The sequence below is a fragment of the Marmota flaviventris genome, chromosome 10, assembly GCF_047511675.1.
Source record: "Marmota flaviventris isolate mMarFla1 chromosome 10, mMarFla1.hap1, whole genome shotgun sequence".
Lineage (NCBI taxonomy): Eukaryota > Metazoa > Chordata > Mammalia > Rodentia > Sciuridae > Marmota > Marmota flaviventris.
The window spans coordinates 20,646,843-20,668,447 of NC_092507.1; the positions used below are offsets into that span (position 1 = coordinate 20,646,843).

General features: G+C 38.8%; 1 protein-coding gene across 5 annotated transcripts in view; it reads right to left on the bottom strand.

The window, feature by feature from the left end:
• Positions 1-1,492: 1,492 nt before the first annotated feature.
• The window catches only part of Eya3 (EYA transcriptional coactivator and phosphatase 3), a 104,487-nt gene continuing 84,374 nt past the window's right edge, over positions 1,493-21,605 (bottom strand). For 4 of the 5 annotated variants that reach the window (XM_027936975.3, XM_027936972.3, XM_027936974.3 and 1 more), the window contains 5 exons: positions 20,774-20,934; positions 17,491-17,605; positions 15,616-15,737; positions 7,396-7,496; positions 1,493-4,981 (listed from right to left, as the gene is read on the bottom strand). In XM_027936975.3, the coding sequence (XP_027792776.1) occupies positions 4,901-4,981; positions 7,396-7,496; positions 15,616-15,737; positions 17,491-17,605; positions 20,774-20,934 (580 nt within the window). In that variant the 3' untranslated portion in view covers positions 1,493-4,900. The other variant, XM_071617526.1, reaches the window with a different exon arrangement.

Sequence of the window (21,605 nt, forward strand, 5' to 3'; positions counted from 1 at the left end):
AGTTGCCTAAAACACTAGGTCTTCTATTGGGAAATATGGCTACTCCCCTGAGCCTTGTCTTTGCATATAACAGTAGTGTGGCAGAAAAGTAAAGTAGTATTTTACTATTTTGGTGAAATCCCTAAGGCCTATTCCAAGGCGAGTGTTGGCACTAAACCTCATTTATACTGCTTAGATGAAACTGTCAAATGATGGTAAATTCAATGTATTATAGCATACTACCTAAAAAGCTATGGAATTTGGCAGTTGATTCATTTTTGTGAGAGAGGGTATTTTTTTTTTTTGTGGTGCTGGACATCTAACTCAGAATGTGGTGCAGACTAGACAAGGGCTCTATCGCAACTACACCCCAGCCCCATTTTTATATATTTTTAAAGTTTACAGCATCAAGAATTTTAAGCCTGGAGTGGTGGCGCACTGTAATTCTAATAGCACAGGAAGAGCAGGTTCAAGGCCAGCCTCAGTGATTCAGCAAGGCTCTAAGCAACTTACTGATACCTTGTCTCAAAATAAAAGGGCTGGGGATGTGGCTCAGTCCAGGAGTGGGGCAGGGAAGAATTTTAAAAAGATGAGTGTGACATTACTTGCAAATAGATACTTAAGATTGCCATCAAGGATTTTTCATATGTAGAGAAACTTGTTTTTGAAGATTAAAAAACCCTCCTGAATTGCTGATTTTTACCTGCCATTAAACACTTGTAAGAGAAATGTGCATGCTTTATTAATTATATTAGGGTGAGATGGATATGTTCATTTACTCTATGGGCTTAGAAATCGACCAGCACTCTAATGTACACTTACAACTGAAAAGGGATGTAAGCAACTATCAGGTTTTCTTCAACCATTCTTTTAAACGGTTCAAAATCGGCATTTAATAATGAAAATATTTAATAAATAGAATAAAGGCAGCTTCCTATTTTCTGGGCAAATTGATTTTGGGGAAAAACACAATTTATAGTCTGATATGTATGGTACTTGGAAATAGAACCTAATTCTAATTTCCTTCATTGAATAAAAGGCAAAAAGCCTTTTTGAATCTGAAGAAATGAAATACAAAAAGTAGCTGATGTGACATGAAATCAGGCCAAATCACAGGAGGTTGATATCAGTTTGTCAGTTTTATTGCTTTTGTTAAGCTCAACACAGCAAGTATTGATTTTTCTCATTAATAATTAAAGTTCAGCACATTTGACAGCAAATGAAATTTCTTATCATTCCAGTTCTAAACCTTAAAAAGCAATGCCATTTAGAAACATTTCAGAAATAAATGCTCCCTTGCAAATTGCTTAAAAATATTTATTTTACTTTCCCCATGTATGCTTATTTATACCAAGTGGTTAGTCTTACTTTCTTGGTGAAATTAGTGACCCACTTATTGAAAGGGTGACATCTTTCTAATCACCCCTTCAGAATACTTATGAAGTCCTGATGAGGAGCCGCATGGCTGACCAACTGAGCCGATCCTATTTAGAAAAGACACAGGAGAAAACTGTATAGAAAATAAAAACTTTATTTTTTTCAAGTTTATAAGATAGTTCCCATTACATATAACATTATGGTCAAGGATTCTACAGCCACGAATGCCCGCAGTCACATAAATACATCCAATCCAATCAATGCCTTTCCAGTTAAAAGAGGCATCTGAAGTCCAGAAAGTCATGTTTGGAGTAGAGGTCGTCCTTAATGGGATGGCTCCTGTCAGTGCATTAGGAAGCAGCCACGGAGCCTTGCTTGCTAGAGCTGACTCAGAGCAGAGGAAAGGACAGACGGCCCGTTTTCAGGGTTGGGATACAACTCAATTTTCCCTCTTGTGGAAATGAGATGTTCTACAATCTCAGAATTCTGAGATTTGGCTTCTATAGTGTATATATACCTGGGGAGTTCTAACTTTCAGCTGAAAAAGGAAACCAATTTAGTGGTAAGAAATAGAAACTTGCTGAAGGAGGGGCCCTAATTATTCCTTGCAGAGGAGTGAGGAGAGGCAGGCCCCAAGGTCACCTCTTGCTGGCCTAGGCATGGCTCTCCCAAGGGTCAGGCTCTGCCCTGTACTCCTCTGTCAGTCAGTGGCACTGACACCATTCAAGGTAGCGAGCATCTAGAAGCTCCATGTGCTGCAGCTTGAGTTTGCTAACCAAATCTACTTGGAGCTGTGGAGTTTGTATAAACTGCGAACAAGCTGTGGCAAGAGTCTCTTGGGACATTAGCTTTGTCCCCCAACTTGTGGAGCAGAAGACAGGCACACCCCAAATCAAACAAAAGCCCAAATAGGCATCTAAAATCTGCAGCAGGTGTCCATTCTCCTGGACACCACCAGCTGCTCCAGGGGCAATGGACAGGGTGACGCTAAGGCACGATCAGTTTTACATTCGAAATTCAAGCCACCTCTTATCCCGGGGCACACCAACACCTCCAGAGTCATTAATTAACAGTCCTCACCGTAAGATGTCCAGACCACTTTACAGAGCTACAGTGCCTGGCTGGGGGAGGACTCCTCATCTGGCTAATTTCATGTGCACTTTTTCCAGTGAAGAGGGCTTCCCCTTGATGAAAGGACTCAGCCTCCTTTGGACTCAGCTTCCAACTGAGCTCTTGATATTACCCACTTATTTTCCTTTCCAGGGCTTTGCACCAAGGAAGAGAAGACGGTAAGAAGGGCAGTGTTCCTTGGACAATTTCTCTTTGTGGAGATAGATAAGTTCCTGCTTTATGTCTGCTTGCTGAATGAGGGTAGAAGCCACCAGAAAGGTGTACAGGCTCCTCTCACCTCTTGGTCACACTCAAGTTCCTTTTGGAAAGAGTTAAGCAGGGGCAGTCAGACCAAGAGGAAAAAGTTCATTAAAAAAAAGAATCCAAGTCATATTCTAAAATAAATAGCCCGCCACAGGTGGGAAAAAGGAACATTTTTGTGTTACCTGTATATGAGTGGGTGCCATTGTGCAGCCTCATAATCCTGAAGCACAGCACAGCACAGCACAGCAGGTGGTCTTTCTCCAGGGGAAGAAACCAATAGTTAAACTGGCAATGTGGGGAGGGTCTGAGGCATTAAAGTAAAACCCACTCTAGAATTTTCTGAGATGGACCATCAAGGAAGGCAGAACAGCATGTGGCCAGCTGTGCTGAACACATAGACCCAGAAGGTCTGCCTCATACTCCATCTCCCTCCTTCCACACCAATCTGGAAACAAGCCCAAGGTGGCCAAGTGACAGAATAGACTTCAGCTCCTCTCTCAAAACTTCCTTTCTAAACTCTGATTTATGAAGCATTGTCCATCAGTTCTGAAGGAATGTGTGTGCCAGCCTTGCTGTTGCTCTCTGGGTGACCTGGCACTCTTTGTGCTACTGTATCTCTAGAAATGGGTGCAGAGCATCTCTGGGGATAAGCAATTACAGTTGGGGTTGGTCAAGGAACTCCTCCCGAGGACCAAGGCTGCTTCTTTGAGGTGCTTATATAACCACCTCTTTCAGTTCTAGCAGAAGTTTCTCACATCTGAATAGGTACCCAAGTTGGTCCTGGAGGGATGGGGCATCCAATAAACATGGATGGGCTAGAAGGCTGGGACTAGGGCCTGGATCCTCACAATTCCCAAGAGGCAGGCTGAGAGATGCTCCTGCATTTGGCCCAGTCTTTGGGCCAGCACCCTCATTTATATCAGGAAAGTCTTTCTGATCTCTTGGCTTCCCATTTTAGAATGGGATTTGAGAAATAGGGCATTCCATGGGAAACTGGGTTTGATTACAGAAATAGGATCTCTAGTTTCAGGCAGAGATCTGGGTACATATATGCCTGGGACACCCTGCATGTGGCTGAAGAGCTTCCTTGAAGAAGTAGTTATAAGCCTGTTCTTAGACTTGATTTGAATTGAATCCAATGGGCAGGGACTGGCTGGAGATGCACTGAGGTGGATGTGAAGTGCAGAAGGCAGCAAGGGGTCAGAGCCCAGCATCTGTTGACTAACACAGAAGAGGCTGCAGGCTGAGCATCTGTGGGAAAAGGTGCTTCTCTGCAGAAGGAATAGGTGGAATCTTCCTGTCTCAAGAGCCAAAATTCCAATAAGCCTGAGTCCTTTCTCTCCAGTCTGGAGGCTAAGCTTCTTGGGATATAGCCTTTGAATTAAATTGAAGGCTTAGGATTTATTCCCTAAGGGAAAGAGATTCCAGGGTAGTGCCACATGGTTAAAAAGGAAGAGGGACTGGCAAGGGGGTTGAGGCTTGCAGGATGGGAAATGCCAAAGTCCAGTGCTCCACAGATGGAAAGGAACCATCCTGGAGAACAGACCACTGGAGCAGCCAAGGAGGTGGTGTCGATACAGAGAGGTATTTTTGATATTTCAATTACTGTTTTCATGAAAAAATTACATGTCCCTTTCTTGCTAGAAAAAGAAAAGAGGGGGGGGGGGGATCCTGCTTCAGAGACCAGACCCTTACCTATAAAAATAACATACACATTCACTGGAAAGAAGTTCTACAGCTAAGAAAATCCTAAAGACTGCAAGAGATGTTCTTAAAAAAACTCTGCTGCATTTATCCTGTCACAAGAGCAGTTCTCTGTCTGGTCATGGACTAAGAGTACAACTCTGCCCCCAAAATTTCCTTTTTTTTTTTTTCCCATTCTTTGAAACAAAATAGAAGAAATGTAAGTACTGTAGCTGCAGTAGTCCACTGTGCTCTTATCCAACTGTCTCCTGCATCTGTACAAGGATAAACACAGGGCTGCAGCTCACTCGTAGCAAAAATTGCAGTTGTTGGTTCTGATTGTGTTCTCGCCAGCATTCCATGGAGAGAGAAAAAGAGAAAGAGGGAGGGAGAGAAGGATGGGAAGGAAGTTCCCAGTTGGTTCTGGCCTCTGGCTCCCTTCAGGAATGAAAAAGGAGCTCATGAGGAAGACTCCTCATATAAGTTCTTAGAGAAAATCAAGCTCCAAAGCCTGGTGAAGGGACACTAGGTCTCCATGATTTGTGATCCTCCAGAAAGGCATATTGTGCTGGAAGAGAGGGAGGACAACTGGTTAACTCAACTTCTTTAGGGAGCTTCTACTTACCCATACACCTTTCTCCACAGCCCTTTGTCTGAGGTGCTTAGAAACTAATTACCCTGACCCACCTCATAGGGCTGCCATAAGGGTGAATTAAGTCATGTGTACAAGGACCCTGTACATTATAGTATATTTTACACATGGGAGGAATTTTTATCAAGCTTGAGTAGTAACTGTGTTTTCATGCTCCAACTACTATATGAGGTCTTCAGGATCATATAAAATAACCCAGATAAATTAGAATTAACATAAGACTACACTATCAAGATAATTTTCTACAAATTTTAGATCTATAGGGCCCAATCCAAATATTGTCCATGTCCAAGAAGCAGAATCTATAGATCCAGGAAATAACAGTCCCATATCATATAGTCAGAATCATGTCAAGAATATTATATGCTGTTCTGGAAGTCACAAACTCAAAAGAGGACTTAGATACACCCAAGTACTGGAAACTATGAACCATGAAGTTAAAGGCAATTATTTTTACTGATCGTCTTATTCAAATGGGTTCCATGTTCCTCAGAACACTGAGGTCCTAGAACACAGTTCTTTTGACACATGGCAGTTTTTTTCAGGCCAGTGGCTCATGTGTGGTATTTAAAAGGCTATAGTAGCCGGTGCATGTAATCCCAGCGGCTTGGGAGGTAGAGGCAGGAGGATAGTGAGTTCAAAGCCAGCCTCAGCAAAAGCGAGGCACTATGCAACTCACTGAGTCCCTGTCTCTAAATAAAAATACAAAATAGGGCTGGGGATGTGGCTCAGTTGTTGAGTGCCCCTGAGTTCAATCCCTAGTACCAAAAAAACCAAACCAAAACAAAATAAAAAAACACTACAGCATACAGAAAAGGAAGCAGACTTGTTATGCTACATTCAGGAACGCCAGGCTAGGACCAGTGTGTGAAACTTAAGAGAGAAATTTTTGTCAAATGGAAGGAGGAACACCCTAACCTCACTCTTGGGTACCTATTCACGCAGGGCCGGAGTTCTCTGTCAGAGAGGCTGTGGTAAAGATCCTTCACAAGGAGGAGGCTGGATTGGATAAAGCACCAAGGCATTTTTCAGTGGGTATATCTAATTTTATTTTATTCTTTAAAACCCAGTGTCTCACATGTGTTAGGCGAGCACTCTACCACTTGAACCACAACCCTAGCCCTTATTCATTTTTGTGGTGCTGGTGATGAACTCAGGGCCTCGTGAGTGCTGGGCAAGCGCTCTAACACTGAGCTACATCCCTAGCTCCTAATGGGTACATTTTATGGTAGATGATTACAGACGTGAGCTTAGAGATGTTGGCTCTGCTAATGACTCTTTTTTCTCCCCAACTTTCTTCTACAGACTGAGAAGTACTGACACTTTCATTCAGTATTGTCTTCCCCAAAGAGGGTAACAAGAAGTACTTTAGAATCAAAGCTTCAGTGACTACATATGTGAAAAAGAAAAGGTTCCTGAATAGCTAATAAAAGTAGTAAATGAAAACATAATGAAGCAGGTGGCACAAGCTTGTAATCCTAATGACTTAAGAAACCAAGACAGGAGGATCACAATTTAAGACCAGCCTAGGTGACTTAGTGAGACTCTGTCTCAAAATAAAAAATACAAAAGGATGAGGATGTAGCTCAGTAGCAGAGTACCACTTGGTTCAATCCCCAGTACCGGAAAAAAAAAACAAGAAACAAAGGAAAAGAGAAGGGATGACGTGAGTTGGGACCTGTACAGTGATGGGGTTACCATTAGAACAAACTTTCTGGGGCTTAAAAGCAGGAAGGACTTTCTCTACAAAAACAACTCCAAACTGATTGAGCTGTTTTTGTTGTTTGTTTGTTTTCTGAAATTCTGAAGCCCGCAAAAGTCAGAATGATTTGCCTTCTTGCAATTAAGTCTGATGCTCTTGAGAAGGTGTTGCCTTCTTAGATGAAGACAAAAGATGGGGCCCATATCTCAGGTTTAGTGATGGGAAATCCCTGTAACAGGTCTGGAAGCTTTTAAGATTTTTGAGTTGGCAGGGAGGAGGGGGTAGAGGATTTACCAATTTAGAGGGAAAACTCCATTTAAGGAAAAAAAAACTATTGTTTTTCTCTTTCTTTAGAAGAAAATGGGAGAGGAAGAGAAGAGAAACACTACTAATACAAAATAGATTGCTAAGATTTTGTAGTTTCTTTAAAAAACATTTTTTGGTTGTAGATGAACAAAATATCTTTATTTATTTATTTTATGTGGTGCTGAGGATTGAACCCAGTGCCTCACATGTGCCAGGCAAGTGCTCTACCAATGAGACACGACCCCAGCCCCAATTTTGTAGTTTTTACCATTTTCCTAATTGCTCCATGCATAACCAGACCTTTTTTAAAAAAATCAGTTACCTGTTTGGCGGCAATTTCTTCATCTCGTCCATCTCCAATCACTACATATGTGACTTTCTTTCCAAATCTTGACACAATTCTCTCAAAGCAACTCTCCTTACCTGAATGAAAAATGGAAATTTCCTATTAGGATATTTTTCTCCTATCTTCTTTTCAGTACCAGGGTTTGCTGCTACATTCACCTGTCAGTGCTTAACAGACTAAGTGGCACTATAGTTTGGTGGGAGTTAGGGGTGGAAGCCAGAGATCCAGTAGGCCCCTCTGTCCAAAGACTGAGAAACTGTGTCATTACAACAACAACAACAACTTATTTTAGGCTTTACATTGACGGTGAAGTTCCTAAGATCTTAATGTAAAGGATTTTCTAAAAATGGGAAGAGATGGGTCTAGGCTGTGTGACTGCTCTGAATACAGCTTTCTTCCTGAAAATACTTCATATATCTCCTGTATTTGATATCTTACAAAATACCTTTCTATTATTTCTTCACTTAATTCTCAAAATAATCTAGTGAGATACCATTCCTTACTTTTCAGATAATCATGGGACTTTATAGGTTTGGTGACTTGTTCCAGATTACAAACAAGGTAGTAGCTAAAAATGGGATTTGAAACCCAATTCCCAGCCCTGGGAATTGTGCCATGATGTACCATGGCACAATTGCCATTATTGTGCCACAATGAATGATTTTTTTTTTTTTTTTTTTAATTTTGAGACAGGGTCTTGCTAAATTGCTGAGGCTGGCCTCAAACTTGTGATCCTCCTATCTCAGCCTCCTCTGCTGCTTGGATTACATGGTAATTAAATTTTGAATGATTTTGATAAGAAATAAAAGTGAGGGCTGGGGATGTGGCTCAAGCGGTAGCGCGCTTGCCTGGCATGCGTGCGGCCTGGGTTCTATCCTCAGCACCACATACAAAGATGTTGTGTCCGCTGAAAACTAAAATATTAAAAAAAAAAAAAAAAATCTCTCTCTCTTTAAAAAAAAAAAAAAAGAAATAAAAGTGAAACTATAAGGTCCTGATTTATTTAGAAATAAATTACAGACAAAAAAAAGTCATTTCCTTCCAATTCTTCATTTTTCAGAAATGGTCTTGGTCATAGGTCTTATGGGAGGAGAGTGAGAGTAAAACAGAAAAAAATGACCAAGTAATATGGCAACTGCATTTGCCACATCTGGCATTTCCTCACTTACTATACTTTTTGGCTGCAACTGAGATATTGCATCACTAAAACTGATCTTGGGAAATAAGTGACAGAAATCTACTGCAGACAGTTCTTTTTTTTTTAATGTATTTTTTTAGTTGTAGGTGGACACAATATCATTATTTTATGTGGTGGTGAGGATCGAACCCAGTGTCTCACACATGCCAGACAAGTGCTCTACCACTGAGCCACAACTTCAGCCCTACTGCAGACAATTCTAAGGAAAACTGCAGTGTATCAAAATGCAAATTTCACACCAAGTGACATTGTGGGCACCTTCTCAAGCCCTATTTCCTGCAGCTGGCTAGAAGATAGGACACACCTCACATGCCCACAGAATGGCAGGATCTGTGGGTCATCTCACATCCAGTGCAACAGAACACTTGGCGATCAGAACATGCTTCTGCACAGGGCCCAGTCTCTGGCACACACTACACAAGAAATGTTTGTTGGCTCTGTGGTGAATGCAAAAATGAATACTTGTATTTCGTGAAAGAATAAACTGCCTAACAACATTTAAAAAAATGCAAATTTCATCTGGAACCTGACACCTAAAACCTGCACACGATGACATTGTGGGAAAGATACTTTCTGGGTGTAAATAAAAGGAAATCAAATCTCTTCTTGCTCTTTCTTTTGTTTGTTTTGTTTTGTTTTTGTGGTGCCAGGGATTGAATCTATGGCCTTTTGCATGTGAGGCAAACTCTTTACCAACTAAGCTAAATCCCCAGCCCCTTCCTTCTTACTCTTTCTTTAGCCTTTTTTTTTTTTTTAAATATTCAATTATTTTTAGTTGTAGTTGAACACAATACCTTTGTTTTAATTTATTTTTATGTGATGCTGAGGATCAAATCCAGAGCCTTGCACATGCTAGGCAAGCGTTGTACTGCTGAGCCACAACCCCAGCCCTCTTTAGCTCTATTGTATTTTATTTCCCTGCTTCTGCCTGCTTCAGTTAAGTAAGGTCCTAACTTTGCTTCCTTCTTCATCCTGCTCCATTAATCTCATTCTTTGTTCTTGCCAGGTGCAAAAGTACTTTGCACCAGGGTTCCTGTGAAAAGATAAAGGTGCTGCCTCCTCAAGATATCTACTGTCATCTGCTGGAAAATGACTGTAATACATAACAAAGACTGATCTAGAAAGACTATATACCTCTATACTTAGAAGTCCTGCTTGATCATCTCAGCATATACAAGCCAATGTGGCATCTAAAAACAGATGGATGGTCTCCTGAACCAGACTCTAATCCACTCTGGGTTTCAGTCTTTATAACACAAGGCTTGTTTTAGAGCACTCAGGTGCTTTCAGTACTAATATTTCATAATAGCACAGTCATACCTTACATTCTGAGGAAACATTCAAATGTTGTTTGCTGAGTAAATGTATATTAATCTCACACACAGTTGAGTGGAGGGCTGTAGTCCATGTATTGAACCCTGATTTAGTTGAAACATTAAATAATTGAATTAATAATGAATACTTATTACATTCAAGGTGCTGAAGAGAGCCATTACACCTTTAAAAATTAAGCCAAGTCTCCAAACCCACAGTCTAATGTGATCTGTCTATAGAAAAGAACTTGAGTCTGATTTCAGGCTTTCTCCCAAGACCTAGCAAAATGAACCTCATATTTAAGGTTGAGGACCCAAAGACATTCTCACTGTCCTGGAATGCACTGATCAAGGATGAAATATGTGTAAATGAATGTCCCCTCTAAAAGAACTAAGAGACTAAGAGAGTTATTAGTTCAAATAAGCAAGCTACACACATAAAAAAAAAAAAAAAAAAAAAAGACTCCAATTAAGTTGGTAGAATACTTGTATTTACATTCTCAGAACAATCCTGGGCATGAGCTTTTCTGTCCAGGAGGAAAGAGGCTAGTCAGTTTAACAAAAGTCTAGCAACTGAACGTGGTGAACTGTAAGATCAACCAAACCTTTGGAGAATATTAGTTTCTGGGTTTTCTCTATCAAAATCACTGATATTTCCAGAAATGATTCTGAGAATTCTCTATGGTGTCTAAGATCACAGAATGAGAATCATAATTTTCAAATTATTTCAGAGGAACTGAAAAATATCTCCTTGCTCCCATTTCACTGTACTGTGGAGGAAGCCTCAAAATTCTCACTGCAGTCCCCATGGCATCAGATCCCACTGCAGCTCTGCAGGTTAGCTGTGGGTGAACTGAGACTGAGGAAATTCACCAAACAAGCACCATTACTGTAAGAGAATAAAATCATTTCCAGTAGTTTGATGAGCCTGGGGGTACCAGTACTCGGTATAATGAGGACCACAGAAAATCTACCTCTCAGGTGTGGGAAGCTCATAATGAGTGCTCTGGGTTCTTATGAAGTGCACAGTCAAGTAGCAGCAACAGTGGCTGTATCTGAAGGGAGCTTTCAGGTCCATTTCCCCTCTACCCAGTCCCTTGTAAACAGAATATTCAACCACATGAAAAAGTATGGAGAATAAACAATAACAACAACAACAAACAAAGTAGTAGGTAGTAACTAACTAAGCTACCTACTAATAACTCAGTTTTGTCAAATCTCAACACTTCAACAACACCTGTAATCCTAGTGAGTTGGGAGGATGAGACAGGAGGATCGCAAGTTTAGGCCAGCTTCAGATCTTAGCGAGACCTTCAGAAACTCAGCAAGACCCTGTCTCAAAAAAATAAAAAGGACTGGTGGTAAAGTGCCCTTGGGTTCAATATCCAGTACTAAAAACAAAAGCCAGGCATGGTGGTGCAAGCCTGTAATTCTAGTGACTCAGGAGGCTGAGGCAGGAGGACCACACATGCCAGGTCAGCCTCAGCAACTCAGTGAGATTCTGTTTCAAAAAGGACTGGGGTACAGCTAAATGGTAAAATGCCCCTGGATTCAATCCCCAGTATCAAAAACAAAAACAAACAAAAAGCTTTTAACATTTCACTACTGCTTTAGATTAGAACAATAAGATATTACAGATTTACTTGGAATTTACTATGTACCCCTAAAAGTGCAAACACTTTAAAACCTTCATATAAATGTTAAACATATTCTATGTTAACTGCAATGTGTTTTTTGTGTTCAACACTTTTTCACCCTACTCCTTCCACACTTCACAGGTGTTGTTAAAATTATAATTTAGTTTATTCACAAACTCTGGGTACTGAATCTAGAGCCTCACTTGTGCTAGGCCAGGGGTCTACCACTGAGCTACATCTCCAACCCTTGTACATTTACTTTTTGTTTTTTGGGTACTGGGGATTGAACTCAGGGGCACTCAACCACTGAGCCACATAACCAGCCCTATTTTGTACTTTACTTAGAGACAGGGTCTCATTGAATTGCTTAGCACCTTGCTTTTGTTAAGGCTGGCTTTGAACTCTCAATCCTCCTATCTCAATGTCTTGAGCAGCTGGGATTACAGGCTCTTAGTTCATTTACCTTTTATTTAATTTATTTATTTTTAGTTACCAGCCGACACAACATCTTTGTTTGTATGTGGTGCTGAGGATCGAACCCGGGCCACACGCATGCCAGGCGAGCGCGCTACCACTTGAGCCACATCCCCAGCCCTAGTTCATTTACTTTAACTACAAAATAGTATTTTATTGTTTGAATATTTCTATTTACCTATTTTCTGTTCATGGACAGGTTCAAAATTAATTACTTTCTATTATAAATAATCCTTGCACATGTCTTATTATGCATGTGAGATTATGCAGGTGTAAGGGTCAGGAAACTTTTTTTGCAAACAGTCAGGATAGATATTTCAGGCTTTGTGGGTCATATGTCTCTGTTACACCTATTCAACTCTGCTTGCAGTGTGAAAGCAGTTATATATGTGAAACTGCATAGTCATAAGGTCATGCACATCTCAAGATGCTTTTTATGGATTTGCAGCAGTTCTTTATGGATTCTGTATGCAAACTGTCAATAAATGTGTTACAAATATCTTCTCTCCCAGTCTGTGACTCTCAAGTATAAAAAATTAAAAGCTTCATGGAATCAAACTGTTCTTTTTTTTTTTCTTTTTATACCTCTTGACTTTTGTAAAAGACATTAAAATACTCTTCTATATTTCCTTCTGAAAAATTAAAAAGTTTTGCTTTTCATGCTAAATTTTTTGGCATTAGAGATTGAGCCCAGAGGCACTTAACCGCTGAGCCACATCCCTAGCCCTTTTTTATTTTTTAATTTTGATACAGGTTCTCACTAAGTTGTTTGGGGCCTCAAATTCCTAAATTCCTGAGGTTGGCTTTGAACTCGGGATCCTCCTGCCTCAGTCTCCCGAGTGACTGGGATTACAGGTGTGAGCTCATGTTAAATTTTAATCTACCTGGAATTTAACTTACTCTTTCTCAGCCTCCATTACCATAACATGGAACAAGCCAGTCATGATCACAGGTTGAATTACTCCAGTAACCTCCTAACTTGTCTCCCTCAAGGTCCCACACATCAGCCAAGACTAATCTGTTGAAAGTTCAAGTCCAATCATGTCACTCTTCTCAAAACCTTACAACAGGGGCTGGGGTTGTGGCTCAGTGGTAGAGCACTCGCCTAGCACATGCGAGGCCCTGGTTCAATCCTCAGCACCACATAAAAATAAAAATATTTAAAAAACCTTACAACAGCATTTCTTTTTTTAAAATGCTTTTTTTAAGATAGATAGAAACAATATTTTTATTTACTAATTTTTCTGTGGTGCTGAGGATCAAACCCAGGGCCTCACACGTGTGATGCAAGCGCTCTCCCACTGAGCTACAACCCCAGCCTCTTATAACAGTATTTCATTTAATAAGGCCCTACAGAACTCTCCCCACTCTCCTTCAACTTCTCTGACCTACTTCTTACTATTCTTTTCTCCCTTGCACTTCTTTGAAAATGCCTCCAGCCTTTCCACTTTTCATTTCCTCTTCTTGGTTGGCTGTTCTCTGGAAAACTGCTAAAGGCTCACTCTCTCATCTTGTTTAGGTCTTTGTTCAAAAGATATCTACCTGTAAACAGAGGCTTTCCCTAGTCCTATTTAAAATATGACCCTAGAGGGGAGGGGGGATAGTAGACGATAGGAAAGGCAACAGAACACAACAGACACTAGTATGGCAGTATGTAAAAAAGTGGATGTGTAATTGATGTGATTCTGCAATCTGTATACGGAGTAAAAATGGGAGTTCATAACCCACTTGAATCAAATGTATGAAATATGATATGTCAAGAACTATGTAATGTTTTGAACAACTAATAATAAAAATTAAAAAAAAATAAAAAATAAAAAATAAAAAAATATGACCCTAGGGCTGGTGTGTTAATCTGTTTAGTAAGTACTTATTGATTTTTATGACTTCCTTCATAAATTCTCATTTTATGTGAGAAAACTGACTATATCAAGAAAAAAGACAATTTGCCTATAGTAAAAGCTAGTAACTGGGGGAACTAGACTTAAATCCTAGTCCTTCCTTTTTATTTTCTTTTTTAAAAACTGTGGTAAAATATGTGTAACACAGTGAGAACCCATCTCTCTCTCTCTCTTTTTTTTTTTTTTAGTTGTAGATGGACACAATATCTTTATTTATTTATCTTTATGTGGAGCTGAGGATTGAACCCAGTGCCTCACATGTGCTAGGCAAGCACTCTATTACTGAGCCATAACCCCAGCCGGAGAACCCATCTCTTAAAAAAAGTATAACCTAAAATTTCTCCCTGGGTTCAATCCTCAGTATTGCCAAAAAAACAAAAACACCATAAAATTTACTAATTTAATCTTTAAAACTTTTTTAGATTGTGGTACAAAAACACATAAAATCCTCCACTCAGCATTTTTTAAATGTAGTATTGGTGCACATTGTTGTGCAACAGACCTCCAGAAGTTTCCATCATGCAAAACTAAAATTCTAACCCATTAGACAACAACTCCCTGTTTCCTTCCAATCCCTAGTAACAATGTTCTACTTTGTTTCTAAGAGTTTTACTACTCTAGGTATCACATATAAATGGAATCAATATTTTCTTTTTGTGACTGTCTTATTTTACTTAGCAAGGTTTATCTATGTTGCAGTGTGTGACAGAATTCCTTTTCCTTTTAGGCTGAGTAATAGTTCAATTATGACAGTCACAACACATTTTGCTTATCTATTCATCCACTGATGGGACACCTGGTTTGCTGCTTTTTATTGGCTATTATAAATAATCCTGTTATAAAAATGGGTATGTAGGGCTGGGGATATGGCTTAAGCAGTAACGCGCTAGCCTGGCATGCATGGGGCACTGGGATCGATCCTTAGCACCACATAAAAATAAAGATGTTGTGTCCACCTAAAACTAAAAAATAAATATTAAAAAACTCTCTCTCTTAAAAAAAAAAAAAAGGGTATGTAAATATCTCCTTGAGACCCTGCTTCTGGATATTTGGACACAACTCAAGAATCTGAGCCCCAATTCTTCTGCATATTTACCCAGAAGTAGGTATATGCTGGATCATATAGTATTCCTATTTTAAAGTTTTTTGAGGAACCATCATACTGTTTTCCATAGCAGTTGCATAATTTTACAATCTCACTAATAGTGCACCACAATTTCAGTTTTTCCTTTTTCACATTCTTTTCAACATTTATTATTTTCTGTTTTTTTGGTAATAGTCATTGTACTGGGTGCAAGGGATTTTAACTATACTTAAGTATACAATTTAGTCCTTGATTTTTAATCCAATGCTTTTCCTATCATACTACATATTCTATGTGAAAAAGAGAAACCTGAAATGATGCAAAAAAAAAAAAAAAAAGATTTCAAGGCTAGAAATTATGTTTTTTCAAATATGATAAAAGAAAGAAGCATATTCATGTGAATTATTAGCTGTGAGTTCTTGAGTGAGCAACATAACTGCCAAGCCTCAAATACCTCATTGGAAATGTCAGACAAGTGTTGTATAGATATTATATACGAAGTGTCTCACAGATGAACTGGTAAATAATATACAAATAGTAGAAAGTTTTATTGTAAGGCCAGTGATGAGAAAGAGAATAGAAACCATACCAATTTTGGTAGCACTATAGATGTTTTCAATAGGAAATATTTCTCCTAGTCCATATAGGAGAACCTTGGCCAGGGCTGGAACCAGCTGGGTGGTTGTGATCAGAACATTCACACAATTCTTTCTAGAAGGGAACAAGAAGGAAAAGAAAAATGTGAAACTAAACCAACCTAGGAGCAAGAATTCAAATGGGCCAACTTTTCATGATCTAACTATCAAAAACTAATCTCAAAGTAAGGTATTATTAGTGAATACTCTTAAAACTTCAGTTTTCTTTTCTTTTGGTAGTGGGGACTAAATTCAGGAGTGCTTTACCACTAAGCTACACCCTAGCCCTTTTAATTAATTAATTAATTATTATTATTTTTTTAAGTTGTAGTTGGACACAATATCTTTATTTATTTTTATGTGGTGCTGAGGATCAAACCCAGTGTCTCACACATGTGAGGCGGGCACTCTACCAATGAGCTACAGCCCCATCCCCCTTTTTATTTTTAGAGAATGGGTCCCCCTATGTTGCTGAGGCTGCCCTTGAACTTGCAATTCTCCTACCTCAGCCTCCTGAGTAGCTGGGACTACAGGCATGCACCACTGGGTGCTCAGCTCAGGTTTTATTTTCTAGATAAAAGGGCAGAGACACTGTTTGTTTATTTTGTCTTTCAGTAAATAAAGAGCAGCAACTTGATTCATGACTTATTTCCCTGTTGACCATGCTGTAGCTTACTTAGTCATTGATATTATACATTACAAATTACAACAGAGGTCTCACTTAGTGTTCTATTTAATCTAAATATAATTTAGTCCATAAATGAGATGATTTAAATTCTCTTTGCTCTTCACACAACAGCTACTCAGATTCCAGAATACATATTAATTCCATGAGTACTTTACCTTCACTGGATATTGACCCCTCAGTGTCAGTTTTACTGTTTATTTGGTTTGTGGATTTGGAATTATTGCTTTGGAAGAAGGTATAGATATGGCTGCATTTATTTCCTAGTCTTAAGTCTCAAGCTGATATCTCCTCATTATGCTTAATGTACTCTTTTTTCTTTTGAATCTTTCCTTCTTGAGTGGGGCCTAGGTACATTTCCTGAAACTGTGATATGCCTCCTACTTGTATTCTTTGATTTTTTTATCTCCTGGGTGGAGATTATAGGTGAGTTTTAGTTTGTGAGCAAAAACCAAGGGAAAAAAAAAAAAGGATTTATGGGCTGGGATTGTGTCTCAGCGGTAGAGCACTCACCTAGCACGTGTGAGGACTTGAGTTTGATCCTCAGCAACACATAAAAATAAACAAACAAAATAAAGATATTGTGTCCAACTACAACTAAAAAGAAATAAAATATTAAAAAAAAATAAAAGGGGGCTGGGGATGTGGCTCAAGCGGTAGCATGCTCGCCTGGCATGCGTGCATCCCGGGTTCGATCCTCAGCACCACATACAAAGATGTTGTGTCCGCCGAAAATTAAAAAATAAATATTAAAATTCTCTCTGTCTCTCTTTCTCTTTCTTTAAAAAAAAAAATAAAAGAAAAAGGATTTCACATATAAATGTTCTCTTAAAATTCTAGGGTGTGGGCTGGGGTTATAGCTCAGAGGTAGAGCGCTTTCTTAGCAAGGGTGAAGCACAGGTTTAATTCTTGATACCACATAAAAAACAATAAAAAATAAAAATTAAACTCTTAAACAACAACAAATTCTAGAGTGTGCTGTTATCATAAAATAACCTTGCTGCCCACCTAAGTACTTGCCTCAATCATTTAAATATTTCTCACCCCTATTCTAAACCTTATTTTAGGAAATGGGTTATATGGGACTAAGATAGGAGAGATCATCTCTCTGAGAGGATGAGATCTAAAAGAATCATTCCCATACCTGGACTGGATGAGAAGTAAGGACTTTAATGCAGTTCCTAACCAGGAATCAGTTAAAACTTCAATTTCTGCTCTTAATCTCTGTAGTGCTTCCTTTCTCTGGGGACTGAGGAGGCCTTTGGAAACAAAAGTAGACAAATTTATCATTTGACATCATATACTTGCTGATACTGAAAAAGCAACTTACAAATTCAATTTAAAAATAGTTTGAGGTGGGGCTGGGATTGTGGTTCAGTTGCAGAGCGCTTGCCTAGCACACATGAAGCACTGGGTTAGATCCTCAGCACCACATAAAAATAAATAAAATAATGGTATTGTGTCAAATAAATTAAAGATAAAAAAAAAGAGGAAGAAAGAAAAAAGAAATAGTGTGAGGCCCTGAACTAATATTTCTCTTCTTGGGGCAATTTTAGAGTAGTGCTATTCAAAATGCCACTTTGACTTTCTTCATCAAAATTTTTGCTAGGGAGCACAATAACAAGATCAGCTGGTAGAAACAGCACAATTAGATTCTGATACAAGCTCCTTCTTTCATCACCAACTCTATAAATATGCAAAATGAAAAACTATACTTAAGTAGCACTGTTTCAGAACAGGATATAAGGAACCAAAGAAGGAGAAATAAGTATTATAGCTGGAAGAGTTTTCAGCATTTCTAATCTCTTTCTAAAGAAATCAAAGCATGATGGGCAAAGATTACACAGTAACTTAAGAGCTTATGGTCTCAGGTAGTGTTTCCACCACCACAACCCTATGGTGACTTCAATTCCATGTGCCTCAGAACATGATAGTTAAAGACTCCAGGTTGAATAATCATTTTTCTGTACTTTACTCATTTCTGAAATAACTGATTGATAAGAAACTAAAACACTGCCTAAGACTACATAGTTAAAACAAAACAGAACTCATATAATAGAAGCATGTTATTAGACACTTGAGTTACAATATTTAAATAGCAAGTCTGGCTCAGAATTTTCTGTAGTGAAAGTTAAAAAAAAAAAAATACTGTGCTCTATTAACAATACTCCATAAAACAGAAGACATTTTGTAAGGAGAACTAGAAGTATAATTTATTTTCAAATTGATGGTTTCACAATGCAAGCCTGGAATTAGATGATGCTCTCATTTAACATTCTGGATAAAACAAACAACAAAACTAGTACAACATACTTAACTAAGGTATGATATGGCACTTTTGTTAAATTATCCTGTAACCATACATTTCTGTTCTCCAAAGAAGTCTCAGGGAACTCTGATAAAAGGTTGCATCACTTCATTTATGAAACTAAGTCTAGGAACTGAGGCAAGGAATGGATCATAGACTTAAGTTGCATATGAAATCCAACAAAACAAAGGCTAATGCATATAAAAGAAGAAAAGTAAAAAGACTTGAAGTTGCCAAAATATAAAGTATTGGCTGTATCATAAGAAGATATAATAAAAAGGGAAATCTGAAAAAAGGAAATTAGATTTCTAAAATCTGGAAGCCCATAATTTTTATGTAGAATTAAGAGGAGTTTAACAGGAATAAACCAAAATGAACTTTAAAGCTCTGTCTCTACTTTTACCATTCTGTAGGGCAACATAATATAGTACTAAGGGTCTTGACTAGAAGAATATATCTATTGTGGTTTTAATTTGGAATGTCCTTCAAAAGCTCATGTGCTGAAGGCTTGGTCCCCAGTGCAGCACTGTTAGAAGTAGGGCTGTGCCAGGCACAGTGGCACATGCCTGTAAGCCCAGCAGTTTGGGAGGCTGAATCAGGAGGATCACAAGTTCAAAGATAGCCTCAGCAACTCAATGAGATCCTAAGCAACTTAGTGATACCCTGTCTCTAAATAAAATGAGGGATGAGAATGTGGCTCAGTGTCCTTGGGTTCAATCACAGGTATTAAAAAAAAAAAAAAGTGGGGCTGTTGGGAAGTTATTGGATCACTATGGCTCTGACCATCATCAATAGATTAATCCATCGATTTATATATAAATGATGCATTGGGAGGTGGTGGAAACTGGGAGGTGGTACCTTGTTGAAGGGAGTGGGTTTTTGGGGGTGTGTCCTTGGGGGCTATGTCTTGCCCCTGGCCCCTTCCTCTGTCTCTGCTTCCTGGCTGTCCCAAGGTTCATCTTGTTCATCTTGTTCATCTTCTGCCATGATGTACTGCCTCACCACAAGCCCAGAAATAATGGAACCAGTCAACTATGGATTGAAACTCTGAAACTGAGCCAAAAAAATCTTTCCTCTTTTAAGCTGATTTTCTCAGATGTTTTGTCACAGTGATGAAAAGTTAACATAATACCTCCAGTCTATATAATTCCTGAAACTTCATGCAACATTTTTATGTGTGTACTTTTGTGGGGGATGGTTCACAGCTTTAAATATTTTCTCAAAAAGGGTACCTCACTAAAAAAGGAATGGCATGAACTACACTGGACCAAAAGTCAGGGGATGTGATTTGGCCAGGCCACTAAGTTGCTATGTGATCACAGATATGCTGTTTCCTCCCCCTACTACCTCTATGATGAATGTTAATTTCTCAACTGCCAAATGAGATATTTAGATTTCTAATTTGAATAAAATATGATTAATTAATTCCAAATAACAGATTTTTAGGAATGACATTTGAAATTTTTTTTCGGGTAGAAATAATTTCCAAGGTCTTTCAAATTACAACACATTAAAATTGCTAACCTATAATCCTAGAGCTAGTTTTCCATCCACTACAAACATAGTAACTAGTTCTACTTAACTTGTTCTGATGGTTACAGAAATTAGCCCTCCAAAATCTGGCACCCTATTTCTATATTGACAATGGTTGTGACTCAAGAACAAAAACATGTTATCAAACATAATCTATGTAAATCATTTCCTTCAAAAAGTCATCTGTCTAAAGAGAACTTTCCAAATTGATGCCAAGAGAAATTAGAAATGAAGAGCTTTTCTATTATTCTAACTATTTAGTCTAATGTCCATTAGAAGTGCAGAGCTTCTTCCCCAAAGGGTTTTAATCACATCCGCATTTTTTTTTTTTGACACAATACCTTTATTTTATTCATATATTTTTACGTGGTGCTGAGGAACAAACCCAGGGTCTCGCAGGTGTGAGGTGAGCGCTCTACCACTGAGCCACAACCCCAGCCCACATCCGCATTTTTAAAATACAGAATTAACAAACTGCTGTGGAATAAATTAATAAGCAGTTGCCAGGGTTATCTAAAGAATCCCTAGAAAGGAAAGTAGGAAATCAGGAAGAAACAGAATTAGACTGATTGTATGCCACACTTACCACCCACGTTGCTTTTATGCTTATCATAAATTTCTCTCACTTTACGGTAGCGGAAAGCCAGTTTTCTCATCCAGTCCACACCTCCCTGGACACCCACAGAGGAACCATGGCTACCACTGCCTCCTGAGCCACTGAAGCCATCTGTTGAGAAACTATAGTTGCTGCAAAGAGAGAGGATAATGAAAATCAAAATCTATACAGCATGGGATTTTTGGTTGAGTGCTACCTGGAATTCTCTCACTTATTCCTAATATCTGATAAATAAAGTTTATGGTTTTAAGAATCTTCTCACTAATCTTTGTATGTTGGAGTCTATCTTTAATTAGTCTTCTGTCTCACCTCTACTACTTCCATCAAAGAAAGGCCTGTGAACTGGGGTATAACTCAGCTCATTGTTAGATATAGTGGCACATTCCTGTAATCCAATGACTTGGGAGGCTGAAGCAGGAGGATTGCAAGTTCAAGCCTCAGCAACTTAGTGAAACCCTGTCTCAAAACAAACAAAACATAAAGGGATAGGGATGTGACTTAGTGGTAGAGCACTCTGGGTTCAATTAAAGAGAAGAAAAAAAAAGCAACAACTTAGTTCAACTCAGTGGTAGAGCTTATGTTTAGCATGCATGAGGTCCTGAGTTAAATATCAAGCACCCCATTCCCACTCCCTCTCTAAAAAAAAAAAGAGTACCGAGAGGAAGGAAGAGAATTCAAGCACCAGCATTCCCTAGAGGTTGGCTTGGGGTGGAGAATCCTTTTCATTAATGCCAGAGAACACTATAGAGTGAAAAAAAGCAAAATATAAAATTGATGGATACAACTACGTAAAAAGAAAAAA